Source organism: Tamandua tetradactyla, chromosome X (assembly GCF_023851605.1).
Source record: "Tamandua tetradactyla isolate mTamTet1 chromosome X, mTamTet1.pri, whole genome shotgun sequence".
In the NCBI taxonomy this organism is placed as follows: domain Eukaryota; kingdom Metazoa; phylum Chordata; class Mammalia; order Pilosa; family Myrmecophagidae; genus Tamandua; species Tamandua tetradactyla.
In genome coordinates, this window is record NC_135353.1 from 113,240,317 (window position 1) to 113,257,833 (window position 17,517).

Genomic DNA, 17,517 nt, shown 5'->3' on the forward strand with positions numbered 1-17,517 from the left:
ATTAATGTGCCAAAGGCCACCTAAATTTCAAGGGATCTCTACTGTGTACAGAGTGATGGAAAATTCCAGCATGGAAAGAATAAGCCTTCCCTCCCTTGTTGGGGCCCTCCAGTTAGAACCATGAGAGTGCCAGCATCTTTTCCACTCAGCTACACAGTGTCTGGCTGACCTGTGGACCAGGTATCTGTGGATTTGAAGTGTACTCGGGCTTTTTGCTGCATTGCCATGATTTTAGAGGTCTTGGTGTTTCTTAGCTAGCAAAGAACAGCCAAATTAAAGCAGCTCTTTTTTTATTTGGGTAAACTGAGACTTAGATGTGAGGAGTAGCTCCTCCAAGGCTATAACACAGCTGGAAATGGTGGGAATAATTATAAAAACACAGTTCTCTGAATTCCCATGCAATCACTCCTGCAATCAAATTTATCAAAGAACGTTGATTCTTACTTGAGCTTCTCAGCTTATATTTGGTGTGGGGGAGAAAATTTAGGGGCATGCTTCTCTCCAAGGTCATGTGAGTCCTGCACTCAGTCAGAAAAATCAAATAGGTTAGTCCTTGTCCCTAAAATCATTGTCATCCCTTGTCTGTGTCTTTGTCAATTGTCAGAGTTAGGATCAGAAGTAAAGTCCTGGGATTTCATGATTTCTCGACAAGTCTTCTGACTGATGAGTTTCTCCATATTGTATCTCCATTCCCTATCATACTTACAATTCTGCATTCCTTCTGAGCTATGTCAGGATCCCTTAAAACAAGAAAGCCCAAAGAGACCAGTGAGTAAGTTGTGCTGGCTGTTGCTGACAGGATTTTTTTCAAAAAAGAAGGTGTAACAAGAGTAATGGAAGTTTGTCCTTGTTTCCTCTGTTCGTGAGGCAGTACAGACCAGGAGAATTATGTCTTGATCTGGTTTCTATTTCCTGTTTACTCTCTGAATTTCTCATTCCCTTACATTTCCATCCATCTGTCCATGCATTCATCCAACAGACTTGTAATGAACGTGTACTTTGTGTCACACGCTGCATAGATACAGCGAGAGAATTCAGATTTGACCCTGAGTGTAGGGAGCTCAAAATGTTCGAGGAAACAAATAATCGGCAGGCATAATCAGTGACATGTCCTAAAGTTCATTTTCTCAGTACCAATGTACCCTTCCCCAACTGTCTGTGACAGACATGGATCAATATGGGAGTACCTATCAATTTCCATCAAATGGCAGGCATGGTCTCACTTCATCCATAACTGTATGAATGTGTCTTCTCCACGTTTTACACTGAGAAGACCAAGGTCAGAGAGGGGAAATTCCTCACATGTCATATAGGAGCTAGGATTGTAACAGGACCTTCCTTGTTCCCAAGGCTTTTCACTCTATGATTCAGATATTTGGTCAGTTCACATGGGGGAAGCAATCCTACCTGTACTCTTGTATCCTGTACCCAGTACCCAGCTCCATCTCCTATAATAATAGTCCAAGAAGAGTGATCTAGACCCCACTGGTGGTACAACAAGCACTGGTATTCACAACCTTTAGAATCAAGTGTTCTTGAATAAGAATCCACCTGTGATGCACGGGTAGTTCAGTGGTAGAATGCTTGCCTTCCCTGCTGGAGACCAGGTTTGACCATGCTCCTAAAAATAAATAAATAAAAATAATAAAAATAACAATCCACCATCCCAGGCTTGAGAAGATCCTTGAAGCCCCTGAATCCTCCTTGAGTGACTGACTGCTTGCATATAAGCACTCTTCAGGGGGAGAGATGTCAAAAAAGTCTGTGTCCCACATTAAGATGAAAGCAGAATATACAGTCTTTCTAGTTTTTCACTTTGACTACCTTTACTTTGTGGAATGTCACACTATACCTCAACCAAAAAAAAAAAAAAAGAATTCAGTCACCTGTCATATTCCAAGCATTATTCCTGAGGTGGAGAGTATAAAGAAAAATACAATCTTCTCCTTGTTCTTAGTGACCCATCTAATGACCTTCATCCTAAACCCTCTGTCTACTCAATCTTCAGTAAGGATAGAAAACGCCTCAGGCTAATAAACATGGGGCAATTGTTTCTCATTAAGCCCAAAATAGATACCTAAAAGATCAGAGAAGGCAAAATTGTGAGGGCTTCCAGGGTGGCAGCATCACTGAGAGGACCAAGTAGGAAGAGGACGTTGATGGAAAGTATGAGAGAGGGCAGTGCCAGCAAAATTACAATATACAGCCTGGGCAGCTGATGAAATGGAGGATGGTCTTAGGGCTTATTCACAGAGGTTAGCCAATTGGGGTACCAAGGTTATCCCCAGAAATGCCTAGGGAAGAAGTGGGGGCTAGCAGGGGAGAAAGGCCACTTCTACCCTTTTTCGCTTGTAGGTAGTGACAATAAACATTCCCATGAAACCCTGCATTTATCAAGGCCCCTTACTCTCATCTGTCAAACACTCACAGGGCAATGTCCTGTGTTTCCTGTCCTCTACTGCTAGGTTATCATTCCCTGAAAGACCTCCCAGAATTTTCTCAGATTGGTGCACTGACAAGCATTAAAATTTGTGGACAAACAACAGCTAAACTTTCCTTTTTGCCAGAAGAGAAACACTTGCTAAATCCTAGAACCACAACTCATTGTTCAGTGGTTTCTTCTCTGCAATTGAATCAGTTTCAGCCTCACATATGGAGGTATTCGAAGTGACAGATACCTCAGAGCAGTGGGCAGGCCACTAAAAAACAGATCTGACTCAGAGTGCAGGAGCTTTTCCAGAGCAATAATGCCTTGATGTCACTGAAGCGTTGAGAGTAAGCTAGTGGAGCTTTCACGAAGGACCACCTGCCATTTTAACATATAAGTTCCTATGGGGTGGAAGCTCTTCCTGAAGAAAATTCTACCTTTCTCCTGGCCTTCACTACTAAGTCAACCTCAACCACCTCTGCTAGGATAGGCTCACACTGACACATGTGTATGTGTGCACATGCACACACACACACATATACAGTTTTCTTTTTATCTGATCTTGTGTGTCTCTCCTCCTCTCCTTTTGTGCCCATGTTGTCAGCCCTGCTCATGGTCACTATTAAATCTATACTTCATGGTCAGGACCAAACAGAAAGGTAAACAGATCTGGAGGCAAAAGTTAAAAATTAACTAGAAAGATTGTGAAAATTAAATAAGATAGTATATAAAAAGCATTGGATGCAGCGTCGGGACCTATGTATCTTCCTCCCTCCCTCCATCCTTCCTTTCCTTCTTTCCTTTTTCTTTTTTCTTCCCTATTGAATAACCAATACCTCATCTGCATCAAGAGAATGTAGAATGATAAAAAGAGTGCTAGGCACAAAAATTTACTCCTCCTTCTAAACCAACTGAGAAGGAGCAGCCATCTTACAGTAAGACTGCTGTATACTTGCTATGTACTGTCCTTTATGGCACACCAGCCCTACTTCCTGTTCACTGACTTGGCCCAGCAGCCCAGTAAAGGGAGAGAGGTTTAAAGATAAGTATTAGTGATCGAAGTGCATCTTCCTCCTTCCAGGAAACATTGGCCACTCTCCAGACCTCAGAGATCTGTGGAGGGGGTGAATCACTAGGAAACCACCCCCATTTCCACCACTATTGTTATAAAGGGATAGGGTCTCCTATCAGTGTCTAAAAACTCTGGTCCAGGTCTGGAAAACCCTTAATCAGGTTCCATTTTCCCTGGTTTGCCAAAGACTTTATGTTTTATTCACCCCAAAGACAGCTTAACTTTAATTCCAAAACCCTAGCTCTAAGGGACAAACTGCTGGCAAGGACACCAAAGGAACCTGGGAGGTGAGGGTCCCTAACATAGAGCCCATGGCATCTTAGATCATTAGTTTTAGATGGCCAAAGGAATTGACAAATTGAAGAACCATACTGTCTCCACAGTCCAATAATTAAATGGCATCATTCAGACTGTGGATCAAGACCCATCAACCCTATGCACTAGCTGAGTAACCTTAGGCACACCACGCTTTCCTGGAAGTTTGTTGTTCAGATTAAAGTAGACAATCCTTACATTGTCAGCTGTACCATAGGTGCTCAATAAAAATTAGTGCCCTTTTCTTTTTTTTCTTTTCTTCTTCCCTTTTTCCATCTCTTTCTCTGTTCTGCCATAATTCCCTTCAGCTCTATTTCTCACAGAACCCACTCCTAAGTGAGTTCTCTCCTACCTTGAACTGTAATGGGAGCATTAGGAAGATGTGGTGCAGTGTCTGAAGGAAATCTTGCCATTCCAGGTCCTTATCTCTTGAGGCTGTAGAAAGAGACAAGTTAATAGACTTGAGTGGTTTTCATCACTAGGTCCGCCCAGCTGTGTGAGGCTTCTTTGGCCTGACTCGGAAACTAGGAGAGAAAGAGGAAGATAGGAGGGTGTGATACCATCAGTAAACATGACACTGAATCCCTTCTGATGAGAGGAAAGGTTAGGAAACCAAAAGTCTTTCCGCAATCAGCATGGGAGACTAAAAAGGGAGTCAGGTTTTACCATGGGAGAAGCATCTTGTGGTACCAGTAGTGATCAATTCCACACATAAACATATGCCAACCTACTGACTTTCATCATTTAGTCTCTCCAAAGTGTCCCTTATCTCATCTTCCCTTTACTGTACTTTCCTCAGCATGTCAGAAAGCCCTGGCAAAAATGATCACAAAGTTCAATAGAGGATGTTTAAAGTTTGACTGCTCCTCACTCCATCTCAACTGAGTTCACACAAATCACCTTAGAAACTCCCATGACCAATGTCAGTAGTCTCAGGAGACTTTTCTATTGTGAGTGAGTCCATGTACAGACACAGGCTGAATCCAAGATGTCACTTGCTGGTGTGAAGTAAGGCTTAAGAAGAAGCAGGTTTCCTTCTGTCTTCTCACAGAGCATCATTTTGTCCCTCATTAAATCACTCATCCGTCCAATACCCATTTTTTAATCTACTCTGTGCTATACTCTGTGATAAGCCCTAGTGAGTATGGAGAAGAATGAAAGAGAGGAAGCAGAAAGAAGACTGTCTTCAGAAAAGGCTAGAAGAATGAGTAGGCATTTTCAAAACAAATATGATATAGGAAGTATTTTCAGGCAGAGGCTGAAGTCTCTCTTCTCTACTCCTAAATGACAAAATATGGGACCACTCTAGGTTTGTCATGTATGTGCCAGGTGGCCAGTTCCCAGAGCCTAGGGACTCAGCCTGCAACTGACATTGGGTCCTGGTCAACCATACTCAGACAGAGCTACCTGGTGCTCCCAGAAAGCTGACACCACAACTTCAAGACAAGGGACCAGATGCACTGTTGGTGGAAAGAAAGCTAAAGGCTTTGCTGAAGATAGAAAGCAATCCTTGCATGTGTTGGTGGAAGGAGCTTGTGAAATGGGGGAAAGAAAGTGACTCCAGAAGGGAAACTTACTTTCCAGTGATGAATGATCTCCCTGCCTCCTATCCTATTGCTTCCATAGTGGGTTTCCTTGAGAACTGAACACTGGAAATGGCATGGACTGTACTCCCAGATACTGTCTTATTACTTATTCAAGAGCAGACTGTGACAACCACCACCAGTGCCAGGACCTCTTTCTGTCTCCTGGAAGGGGCCTAACTAGAATGAGAAGACACTGGGGGATGCTGAGTAGCTGCAGAGGGTCTGAATGGAGTTTGCAAGAAAGGGCATGCATGATATGAGACCAAAATAGAAAAGAGGGAAGGAGACAGATCCTAAAAGCATGTAGACCATAATAAGTGGTTTAGGTTTTATATACAGGACTTCTGTTTCAGATCATTCTTTCTATTCAGGAATGTATTAGTGGGGTTAGGGTGGTGGTGGTGGTGGGAATTGGAAGCAAGAGCAATGATCAAAAGGGTCTTGCTAAAGCCCCCCAAATCCTCTGAACTAGGACAAAATAGTGTTTTCAATACTTGGGCATGGAAGAACTGGATATCAATAGCCAAGAGAATGAAAGAGGACCCCTATCTTACACCCTACAGAAAAATTAACTCAAAGCAGATCAAACACTTAAATATAAGAACTAGCACCATGAAGCTTCTAGAAGAAAATGTAGGGAAACATCTTCAAGACTTAGTAATAAGATGTAGCTTTCTAAACTTTACACCGAAAGCATAAGCAACAACAAAAAAAGTAGATAAATGGGAACTCATCAAAATCAAATGCTTCTGTACCTCAAAATATTTTGTCAAAAAGGTGGAGAGGCAGCCAACTCAATGAGAAAAAATATTTAGAAATCACATATCAAACAAAAGTTTGATTTCTTGTGCATACAAAGAAATCATACAACTCAACAACAAAAGAACAAACAATCCAATTATAAAATGGGCTAAAGATATGAATAGGCATTTTTCTGAAGAGCAAATACAGATGGCTCAAAAGCACATGAGGAGATGCTCATTTTCACTGGCTAAAAGGGAAATGCAGATGAAGACTACAATGAGATACCACCTCACACCTATAAGAATGGCTGCAATTAAACAGTCAGGAAACTATAAATGTTGGAGAGGATGTGGAGAAACTAGGACACTTATGCACTCCTGGTGGGAATGTACAATGGTGCAGCCACTGTGGAAGACTCTTTGGCTCTCCCTTAAGAAACTAAATATTGAACTGCCCTATGACCCAGCAATAGCACTACTTGGTATATAACCAGAAAAGCTGAAAACAATGATACAAACAGACATTTGCATGCCGATGTTCATAGCAGCATTATTCACAATTGCCAAAAGATGGAAACAAACCAGATGTCCATCAACAGATGAGTGGATCAACAAAATGTGGTATATACATATGATGGAATATTATGCAACAGTAAGACAAAATGACATCCTGAAGCACATGATAAGATGCATGAGCCTTGAGGACATAATGCTGAGCGAAATTAGCCAGACACAAAAAGACAGATACCGTATGATTCCACGTTTATGACCAGCATAAAGGTATAATCAGAGACTTATGATATAGAATACAGGGGACTCAGAGATACATAGAGGCTAGAGATGGGTGAACCGTTAGCTAATGAGGTTGAATTCCAATGTAAGGGAATAGATAGGAGTGAAGGTGATTCTCTAGTGGGTCTAGAAGTAATACTACCATATTGAAGATGAACAAGATTGAAAGGGATTGTATAGGCCTACGTGTCCCACTGACTCACACTAGAATTATGAATGACTTCTTGTAAGAATTACTTCGAAGATACAATTCTTCTATGAAGAACGTTTAAGTCCAGGGTCCAGGGGTAAAACTGCTATTTGCTATGTTCAAAAGGAAACCATCAGCACTACCACAGCAACAGCAGAAGTAAATGATGGGTGAGGGACAAGAGTTAAAAGGAGGTTTAGATCTCCAATTTGGTGGGGGTGTGTTTATTGGTTTTCTGTCTCCTGGGAACAATGAAATTATCTAAAATTGAGAATGTTGATGAACTGTGGACTTTGGGCCCTCCACATGATGCCAGATGAATGCAGGTGGCTGAAGGATGCACTGATGGAGAAGTAGATTGGCGAACAATGGTTTATACTTATGAACAAAGGCTGTGCTGCTACAGAAAGGAACATTGTCGTGAGGCATGCCACTGTGTGAATGAACACGTGGGATAACTGGTGAGACACAATAAGCCAGAAACAAAAGAACAGGAATGGTATGGTCACCTTTAGAAAATGCTTATAAGAAAACAGGGGCCTAGATTGTAAGCTTCTAGAGCAGACACATTAAGTCTGGAGTGGTGATTATTATTTCTGGATTTTGAGAGGCTGTTTTATATATATAACCTGATATTTAGAGATAAGAATGAAGCTGAACAGTTTGGGGTTAAAGTAATTCAGAACATAGGGGTAAGGAAGACAGTGTCTCTATTTTAGAACTGCACATACTCTTGGAGACCAACGGAAGAAAGGTTTATTTGATCTGTAACTGAAATTTTCTGTTATGCATAACCTAAATCAACCTATCTGTATAGCTCATTTGAACAACTGAAGCATAGTACAGAATGAGAAAGAGGTCCTTTAATCCTGTATAGATTATTGTAATGCTTGGAAACATCCTAGAGTATATTAACCAGAAAATAAAAAATTATTGGCAGGGCCACAGTGGCTCAGCAGGCAGAGCTCTCACCTGCCATGCCAGAGACCCGGGTTCAGTTTCTGGTGCTTGCCCATGCAAAAAAAAAAAAAAAAACAACAAAAGTATTGATAAAGTCCCCTGAGGGAAGGGAAAAAGACTATGGAACTATTAAACCTTACCATCAGGGAATCTCCTGATACTGTAGCAAACTTTAGGGACACCCAAATCAATAGGCCATGCCCTCGATTATGAAGCTGGCTTACTCTTGTGAAGCTTATGTAGTAGCATAGAAACTTAGATTACCTATAGGCATGCCTAAAAGTTACTTCTGGAGGGCCTCTTTTGTTGCTCATATGTGGCCTCAGTCTCTCTAAGCCCAGCTCAGCATGTGAAATCATTGCTCTCCCCCCAACTTCGGACATGACATCCAGGGGTGAAAGTCTCCCTGGCGATGTGGGAGAGGACTCCCAGGGATGAACCCAGACCTGGCACTGCGGGATTAACAATTCCATCCTGGCCAAATGGAGGAAACGAAGTATAATCAATAAAGTATCAGTGGCAGAGAGAGTTCAAATAGAGTTGAGAGGCTACTTTGGAGGTTGCTCTTATGCAAGCTTCAGGTAGACTTTGCTACCTATCATAACCTACCAACACTTAACCGGGACCATTCCAACCAATCCTAAAGAACACCTAGGCAATTTATAAGATTCCACAAGGGTTCCAGGCACTACAGTAACTTTCCAGAAACCTACAACCTCCAGATGGGTCCCTCGTCCAGATAAGTTCTGAAACCTAGAGGGCCCTCCCTCTCCAGAAGATCAGATAGTTCCATTTTCTTACCCCACATTAATGGCAGACCCTTCCAATATCAAAAATTTAGAATTGCCATAGTCCAAACAACCCCACTGAGAGGTCTGGAAAGATCAAAGCTGATGGTGGAATTATACATAGAAGATAGGACTTAACAAATGAATATAAATAATGAATCATTAAATTGATTTCTCTTTTAGTCTCCAGTATTTTAGAGCAGCTAGAAGTAAAAATCTAAAATTGTGAAATTGTAACCCATGTCTAAGTCTGAAATATGTTCTATGACTAATTGTGATGCTGTACTTGGAAACTTATAGGGTTTTTGTATATATTCACAAAAAAAGAAGAAAAAAACGTCGATTGTGATGATAAAAAGTATTTAAGCCCTCTAGCCTTCTATTCTGTGGAGCAACTAGAAGGGAAAATATGAGAGGATCATATGGTAGCCCATGACAAACTCTGGGATCTATCCTGTAACCATTTTTTGAAGAGTGCTTTGAAAACTATTGCTTTTTTATTTTTTTTGCTTTGTATATACATTATACTATACCATAAAAAAAAAGTTCTTTTTAAAAAAGGATCTTGCTGAACATGAAAACACATTATTACCTTTTCTGCCTTTCATTTAGAATGGACACCACATTGCTGGGCATAAGATCTGAAGCCTAGCTCAGATGAGTGGCTGAGCTGATACCTTCAAAAAGCAAGCAGGGTTCAGTCTTATATAACCATGTCCAGCTGAGGCCATTATTCCCTCCCTTCTTTTCTCCCATGCTTTGTGGGCTTAGTAACAGGATGACCCAACTAACCATATAGCTTGGCTAATATGTTCATCAAGACCCTTCAATGCAAGAGACAGGATCTAACTCAAATTTGTATAAACAAAACAAAGAACTTTATTGGCCCACATAACTGGGAACTTTGGGACTTCAGTCACAAAAAACGATGTTCTCAGGGCTCTTTATCCCCATCTCTTGATTCTTTCTCTGTGTTGGTTTCATTCTGTAGGTAGCCTTTCTCCTCATGGTATGATATGGATCTCTCAGAATCCCAGATTCAAGTCATCCTAGCCTAAAGGACTTAGTGGGGGTTGAAGGGAGGAAAGTACTTCTTTTCCCCAATGTCTATATATCAATTTATTGATGAACTCTGATTGGCCCCATGCCCACCGTCATGGTCAGGTTCGTGTGTCAACTTAGCCAAGTGGTGGTACCTGTTTGTCTGGTTGGGCAAGTGCTGGCCTGACTGTTGCAATGAGGACATTTCATAGAATTAGACTATGATCACGTCGGCTACATCCATAGATGATTCCATTTGTAATCAGCTTAGGGGACTGTCTTCTGCAATGAGTGATGCTTAATCTAATCACTGGAAGCCTTTTAGGGAGGATTCAGAAGAGACAGGCTCTCTTCCTGCTTTGGCTGGCGAGCCTCTCCTGTGGAGTTCATCCAGACCCTCCATCGGAGTCATCAGCTTCACAGCCTGCCCTACAGACTTTGGACTCTGCATTCCCACAGTTACATGAGACACTTTTATAGATTTTATATTTACAGATATTTCCTGTTGATTCTGTTTCTCTAGAGAACCCTAACTAATACACCCACTCTCAAAAGTGTCACTTTTGTGGGAGATGGCATGGTTTGTAAGCATTGGGAATTCAGTACTATATTAATCTGTCTAGACTTGTTCATGTGCCCACTCTAGGGAGGGCTGGGAGAGGCAGTATAAAGTGATTGGTAACCACTCTAGGAACATAAAGAATGAGGGGAGAGCTAAGGGTGCTAAGTAGATATGTAAACTACAGCTCTTTGCTAAACACAGCAACCAGGTATCACTTCTCTGTGGTAAAAAGTCATGATGTGTGATATGATGTAGAACACAAGAGTGGTGAGTATACTGTCACATAGGGAAGGTCAACTAACATGGTACATCATGGAGAGGTGCAGCATGGAATTATAAGGTAAGAGACTTTACCTGGGACAACCTCCACAGAGCTTGGCTATTTCCTCTCTCGGCACCTCCTTTCTTAAGCCATCCCCTGCAGGTGAGCAGCATTTCATACACCATCTTTGGGGAAGACAACACCGATCACACTATATTTACAGCACTGGGCACTTGATCAGGGCTTGATGGGTGAATGATATGAGAGAACATCACTAACTGAGTGAATAGCACAAATAACCAAACTCATCCTCACATTTGACAAACATTTATTGACACAGAAATGAATAAGGCTTGGCCCCGTTTTCTCATGTTTGCTGCAGAGGGGCAGTCAATCACAAAGCTATAGCACAGTAAAATAAGTACTATCACCGAGGTATGCACAAAGTACTTTAGAAGCACAGTGGGAGGGAAAGAGAGAGATAAGGAGGAACAATTTTCAAATTTATACATGCCTGGAGCATTCAAGGAAGGCTCCAGAGAGTAAATCATCTTTGAGTTGGGTCTTGAAATAGTAGGAGCCTCCAGATAAAGTTAAGGAAGGGGCTCTGCAGACTGGGGCTCAGTGATGTAGGTAAGGCCAAGTAAGGGAGTGGTACAGGGAACTGGGCATAGGTGAGGGAATAAGGAATGAGTAGGACTGCCAAGCACAAACCCATAGCTGTAATGTGGAAATATAAAGCTTTTGTTTCCCAGTGGATGGGAAAAAGGGAGAGAGGAAGTTGGGAGGTTCTTACACATAGGTCCCTGCCACTTCCTCAATCAGGCCATGTGGCTCCAGCCCCAAAGCCAGAGATTCACAGTTGTGATCTATTTTCCCTAAACCATTAGATTTTTTAAAGTCCCTTTGCAGGGGTTTAGGATTATGAAAAATGTAATTCTAATTGGGTGGAGAGGATTAGAGTCTCTAATGTTTTCTTCATTCGGAGATGAAGTTGATTCTGTCTTGGAAATATTTCTATTGCCTTAGGGAATTAGAAATAGGGCAGGGAACATAAGAGGGCAGACAAATTCAGGCCTTGCAGCAATCTCACAATTGGAAGTTAAGATGCTGGTTAAAGTGTGGGTCTGTGCCTTCTTTTTTCAAATTTGTATTGATGTATCAACATAAAATTCACAAAAATATATATTCACAAAACCTTTGTCTTCTCATTCCTGTCACCAACAGTTTACTGCATCATACCCATATACATTTCAATGTGTTTAAATAAAAAAATACAATCTTTTTAACTTTTTAATTTTATAATCATTTCCATGTAAATGTTTTAAAGTTATTAAATTTTTATATTTTCATTTAAGTGTTTCATTAAAATTTTTTTAAGCTTCTCATCCTTTTTGTTTACATATTTAAAGTTTTCATGTAAATCTCTCTAATTGGACTTGTCTAAGATTCTTTATATTTTTTGCAAATTCTCTATTTTCTCTAATTTTTCCTTTTTTAAAATGTATTGAATTTTTAAAATAAATTTTGTCTAACTTTGCTTTGAATTGTTCTAAAGTTTCCTGGTTTAAAACTTTTCTGTAAACTTAATATTGAATTTTCTTTCCATTCCTTATTTAGTGTAAATTAATTTCTTAATTACACAAATATTAATTTTGTTAACCTTTAGTTTTTCAATACATACTTTATACTTTAATTTAAAGGTATTCCTCTACATTGCATTTTCTTTCATTTTAAACTTTAACTCTTAAGCTTTGCATTCTAATATTTTCCTTTTTTTATCTTTGTAATTTTAAAAATTGATCCTTTCACCTTACCTTTTTTCAAAGTTTTAGTTTTTATTCTTTTTCCTTTCCTTTCCTTTTTCATTTTCCATTTTTAAATTTTAAGATTTCCTAACTTTTTGCTTATAAAACTGATTTGAATAATTTTTGAGCCTTTTTAAAATTAAAATCATTTTTAATCTTTAAAACATTTACTTTCAAAATATTTAACTTAATGTTTTCTTTAAAGTTTTAAAAAATGTTTTTTTTTCTTTTTAAAATGTTTTACTTCCTTAAAGCTTTTAAATTTTTCTTTTAAAATATTCTCTTTATTTTCCAAACTATTTGACTGGTCAGACACTGCTGGAACATTAACAGAAATTATTTGCTGATGAAGGAATACCCCTTTACTTCCCACAATATTTCTGTAGTAGTGTTAGAACATCTCTATTCCCATTCTCTACCTAGAGCATTCTTTTCATGTAACTGTGCTCATATGTGACCAATTTCAACCTATTCCCCCTTTCTTTAAGGCTGAATGGTCACTGGTTAGGATTAATTTGTTTTCTCCTACAGATTCTTGGGCCATGGTAATAAAATACGTCCTTTATATCAAGGTATGAGTTGTCACATATGTGTTGTGGTCATTGTCCATTCCAGGTAGGTTTGTGTGTCACTTCAGGATCCATACCTATTCATTCATTTTACTATTTTCTTGCAAATTATGAGACTAGTCTTTCTCTAGGCTCTGTTTGTGATAGAACAGTAAATATCCTTCACTGTAAAGTAAGTCTTCAATGGTAGCTTTGGTGATGATGGCATCATCACAGCTGAACCACTGGTCCTTTTGTTGCCGGATAAAGCTAGTATAGTGCCCACTTTCCAAAGTTCCATGGTGATTAATCACTGCAAACAAGGAATACTTATTCTCATTGGGCAAACAGTCTGTTGCTGGCTGGCCTTTCATTCTGCTCTCTTTAGTGGAGGCCAAAAATGGAGTCATGTCCAGCTCCAAGGGAAAGGAGATAAAAGTATTAATCTTTCGTCTCTGTTTACCTACATGTTCAAACCGTTTGAGATGAAAACAGGCCACAGCAGGTAATTTCTTCATTGTGAGCTGTTTGGTAGATTCTTGGTAGCTTTGACAACTACTGCATTTGATTTTGGCACTGCTTCCTAGGTGCTCTGGTCTTGTAAACCACTGTAGGCAGTCTGTGAGAGAGGGGATTCCTGGTATGTGATCATCCCTTCTTACTGCGCTGTCAGCCTTCTCTGGGCTCTGGGAAGTGAATGTGGCACAAGAACCAGGCAAGTCCAAACTGATGTCCCAGCATGGGTCAATTGTAGTGGAGATGCTGTGGCAGGTTTGACATGTGACGTCTGACTGGAGGCCACCTGTGAAGATTTGGTCAATGATACAGTTACAACAGTTGGGGTTATTGGCTTCTTGTGCAACACTATCATCTTTGCTGTGTCTATGCAGCACATCTAATATTGCAATAAGGAACTCATGGGCATCCTGTTGCCTGTACCCTGCTAAATGTTCTGCATGAATCCATATCAGGTGCAATAACTTATAGGGAATATGAGGAGTTCGGCTCCCAGAGTACATAGCCTGAAAAAGTGAAGACATTTCACAGACCAGACACAAGCCGGGGCTTGTCATTATACATTTGTGCTTGTCAGAGAGGAAGAAATCTTTCAATAGAGGAATGTGGGTAAGTGCCTGGACAACACAGTTCATAAAGCAGGTATTTCCAAGATTGATTAGCCCCCTCAGACCTACAGTATAAACTGACTTTTTTCTCCTCTTTTTCTTGGGTTTCACAAATTTTGGCTCCTGTTCCTTTGACTCACAGGTTGATTGCTTCTCTTTAACACCTGATGTCATATACTGTTGTTGAGAAACGTCTGTTGAGGTGGAAGTTAGTAACTTCAAATTTTTTTCTTTTGTATCTTTGGCAATCCGTTCTATGTCCTTGTCATATACATAATCCTTACATATAAAGCAATATATAACTCCATGATAGAGGTCGATAGCTAAATTGTGCTGTTTTGTTTCTGCATGTTTGTGAATATGTTTTTCAGCAAAGCAGCCAAAAAAGACACAGGAGAGACAAGAGTGGAGCCTGTTCATATGGGTACTACATACACGACAGATGCACGACTTTGCTTTACGTTTCCTAGTCTCCGGGGTCCCGCTCCAAACGAAACGCTGGTAGATCAACCGCAGGTTCTTCTGCCAGTTCTTAACCACTTTAAAACTCTCTACATGACAACATCCTATAGGACCCTTATCAAACTCCATCTCCAGCAACCAGCCCCCTGAGCCATCTCGATCCCCAGAGCTGCCTAGCTCACCAGAACAGCCTCGCCATATCTGCGGCACGGACCTGGGTTGTGATCTCCGCCTGGATCTGCGCCCCAGCCAGGGTGGGGGCGGGAGCGAAGGCAGGGGGAGGGGCGGTAGCAGGGGACGGACTGGAGGCGGGGGAGGGTCTGAGGGCCTGGAAGGGCCTCGGGAGCGTGCCCAGGGCTGGGGCCGAGGGCGGGGCTTGCGGCGTGGGCAAACCGGCGAGGCGCTGCTATGACAGCGAGGGTGGATTGTAAAGAGCACCTTCTCCTCGCCGTCACCGCTCCGTGTCAAGTTCTCGTCAGGATCAGGCTTATGCTCTTGTAATGATTCCAGCTTGCTCTTCTCAGCTCCCTGGCCAGAACATGCCTTCGCCACCCTTACTGCCTCCTCCTCCATTCCCCCCGCCTTTTCAGCCACCTCAAGCAAAGCTCCACCTCCAGCTTCCAAGCTCGGGAGGACCGCTGAACCGGAGGACATGGAAACTTCTGGTATCTGGGCCATCACCTCACCGCCCCGCCTAAGGAGATGGACGTCTGGATTCGAGCTGCGATTGTAGCTGGAATGAGACAGGGACTTCTATGAGTGACATGCCTAGCATCAAGGCCGCGGTGCTCAGTTTATGCTCCAGGGACCCCTTCCATCCGCCTTCGAGCTCAGCCCGATGCAGCTGCGGGCTCCACCCCCTCCACTCTGACTGGCTCCGGGAACTGGGGTGGATACGGAGGAAGTTACCTGGTTTAAAGGCGATCAGATCCTGCGGCGGGACTCAGCCTGAGCTTTTGGGAGGAGAAACATGGAAACTTCTTTTTAAAAAGGCGTCACCCTCTAACTGCGTTCTCTGCGCCTCGTGCAGCCTCACTTTCATACAGCTTCCTCTGACGTTCTTTCCTTATATACTAAAAAACAAAATGCAAAAATAGAAATCACACACACACACACACTCACATTTGAGTTAACATTTTACCTTAAAAATGGCTGAAAGGGAGTCACTTGGAAAATGGGCACAGGAGAAGAAAGCTTCTCCCTGCTCTTATCTTAACTATGCTTCTGGGGCCGGTGTGTTCCACCTTTCGTCCCTGCACACAGGCGCGCACTGTCTTTGAGTCGGTCAGCCACACTCCTACGTCTTCTTAGGCTCTTTCCCTCTTCTGCTCCCTCTCACACCCTCTCTCTTGCTTCAGCGCCCTCCTTTCCTGCGGTTCCGCCTGTAATCCTGGTTCCTTCTCACGCCCTCCCAGCATTAACCAACCCCATAGCCACCCCTTCTTTAAGTGCGCGACCCCTGAAAAATCCGCTCTCCTCGCCCCCGCCACACACGCAGCCCAGCTATTTGTTTAAAGGTCTGGATTACCGTGGACCCCAGGCGTGTGATACAGAGCATCAGCAGTTGCTGCTGACCGACCACTCCTCAGCCAGCCTCTCCTGGCCTTATCCTCAGGGCTGGTCACAAGAGGGCCGCCCCTTGGCCCCTCCCCTCTCCACGTGTGGCCCCTAGCCCTGGATCCTGCCCTCCGGCAGTGATGAATGGCGCCGCTGTCCCGTGAAAGCAGACAAACCCTCACTCTGCTTAAGGTAACAAGGGTGACAGAATAACGAGAAAGCCCCTGGAATGGAGGTTCGGGCCTCACCTGATTCCAGGCCCAGGATCACCAGGGAAAAGATTCCGTGGGATAGGGGTGGGTGATTGCTGGGAAGACAGCTAGCTCCCCAAGCCTGAATCCTTCAGGGAACTATCAGAATCTAGTCTGTAGAAGTAAGTAGAGAAGGAGAGATGTTACCCTGGAGTGTGAAGGAGAGGAAACATAAGCATGGGCTTCAGGTTCAAATACACCTGAGTTAGGCACTTGTTAGCTGTGTGACCTCAGATAAAAATGAACTGCCCTGCACCTTAATTGTGTCATCTGTAAAACAAACCAAAAAAATGATAATTATAGTACTAACCTGTGAAGAACACTAAGTCAGTGTTCTGGTTAGCTCCCTGGGGAAATGCAATATACCAGAAATGGAATGGCTTTTAAAAAGGGGGAATTTATGGGCGGGCCATGGTGGCTTTGTGGCAGAATTCTTGCCTGCCATGCTTGAGACCTGCTTTGATTCCTGGTGCCTGCCCATGCAAAAATAAATAAATAAAAATAAAAATTTTTAAAAAGGGGGAATTTAATAAGTTGCGAGTTAACAGTTTTTAAGGCTGAGAAAATGTCCCAATTAAAACAGGTCTATAGAAATGTCCAATCTAAGGCATCCAGGGAAAGATACCTTGATTCAAGAAGGCTAATGAAGTTCCAGGTTTCTTTCTCAAGTGGAAAGGCGCATGGCAAACACCATCAGGATTTCTCTCTCATCTGGAAAGGCACATGGCGAACACAGTGGCTGGCTGGTGGACTCTCTGCTTCTAGTGGCTGTGTCCTTCTTTTTTGCTCTCTCTGTATCTCCTGGCTTTCTCTCTCATCGTTCGCTGTCGTGTCTTTCTCATGGCTCTGTCATTCTTCTCTGTTCTCTCTGAATCTCCTCCTTTCTCCAAAATGTTTCCTCTTTTATAGGATTCCAGTAAAGTAATCAAGACCAGCCTAGAACGGATGGAGACTCCACCTAATCCAGTTTAACAACCACTCTTGATTGACTCACATCTCAAGAGAGATGATCTAATTACAGTTTCAAA

The 17,517-nt window shown here is 42.1% G+C and overlaps 1 protein-coding gene across 1 annotated transcript; it reads right to left on the minus strand.

The window, feature by feature from the left end:
- Nucleotides 1–12,829: 12,829 nt before the first annotated feature.
- Nucleotides 12,830–16,312, minus strand: USP51 (ubiquitin specific peptidase 51). The gene is made up of 3 exons (XM_077145101.1): nucleotides 16,210–16,312; nucleotides 15,591–15,754; nucleotides 12,830–15,414 (listed from the first exon to the last, which is right to left on the minus strand). The coding sequence occupies exon 3, from the start codon at nucleotides 15,357–15,359 to the stop codon at nucleotides 13,233–13,235; it is 2,127 nt and encodes a 708-aa protein (XP_077001216.1). The 5' UTR covers nucleotides 15,360–15,414; nucleotides 15,591–15,754; nucleotides 16,210–16,312; the 3' UTR covers nucleotides 12,830–13,232.
- Nucleotides 16,313–17,517: the final 1,205 nt, after the last annotated feature.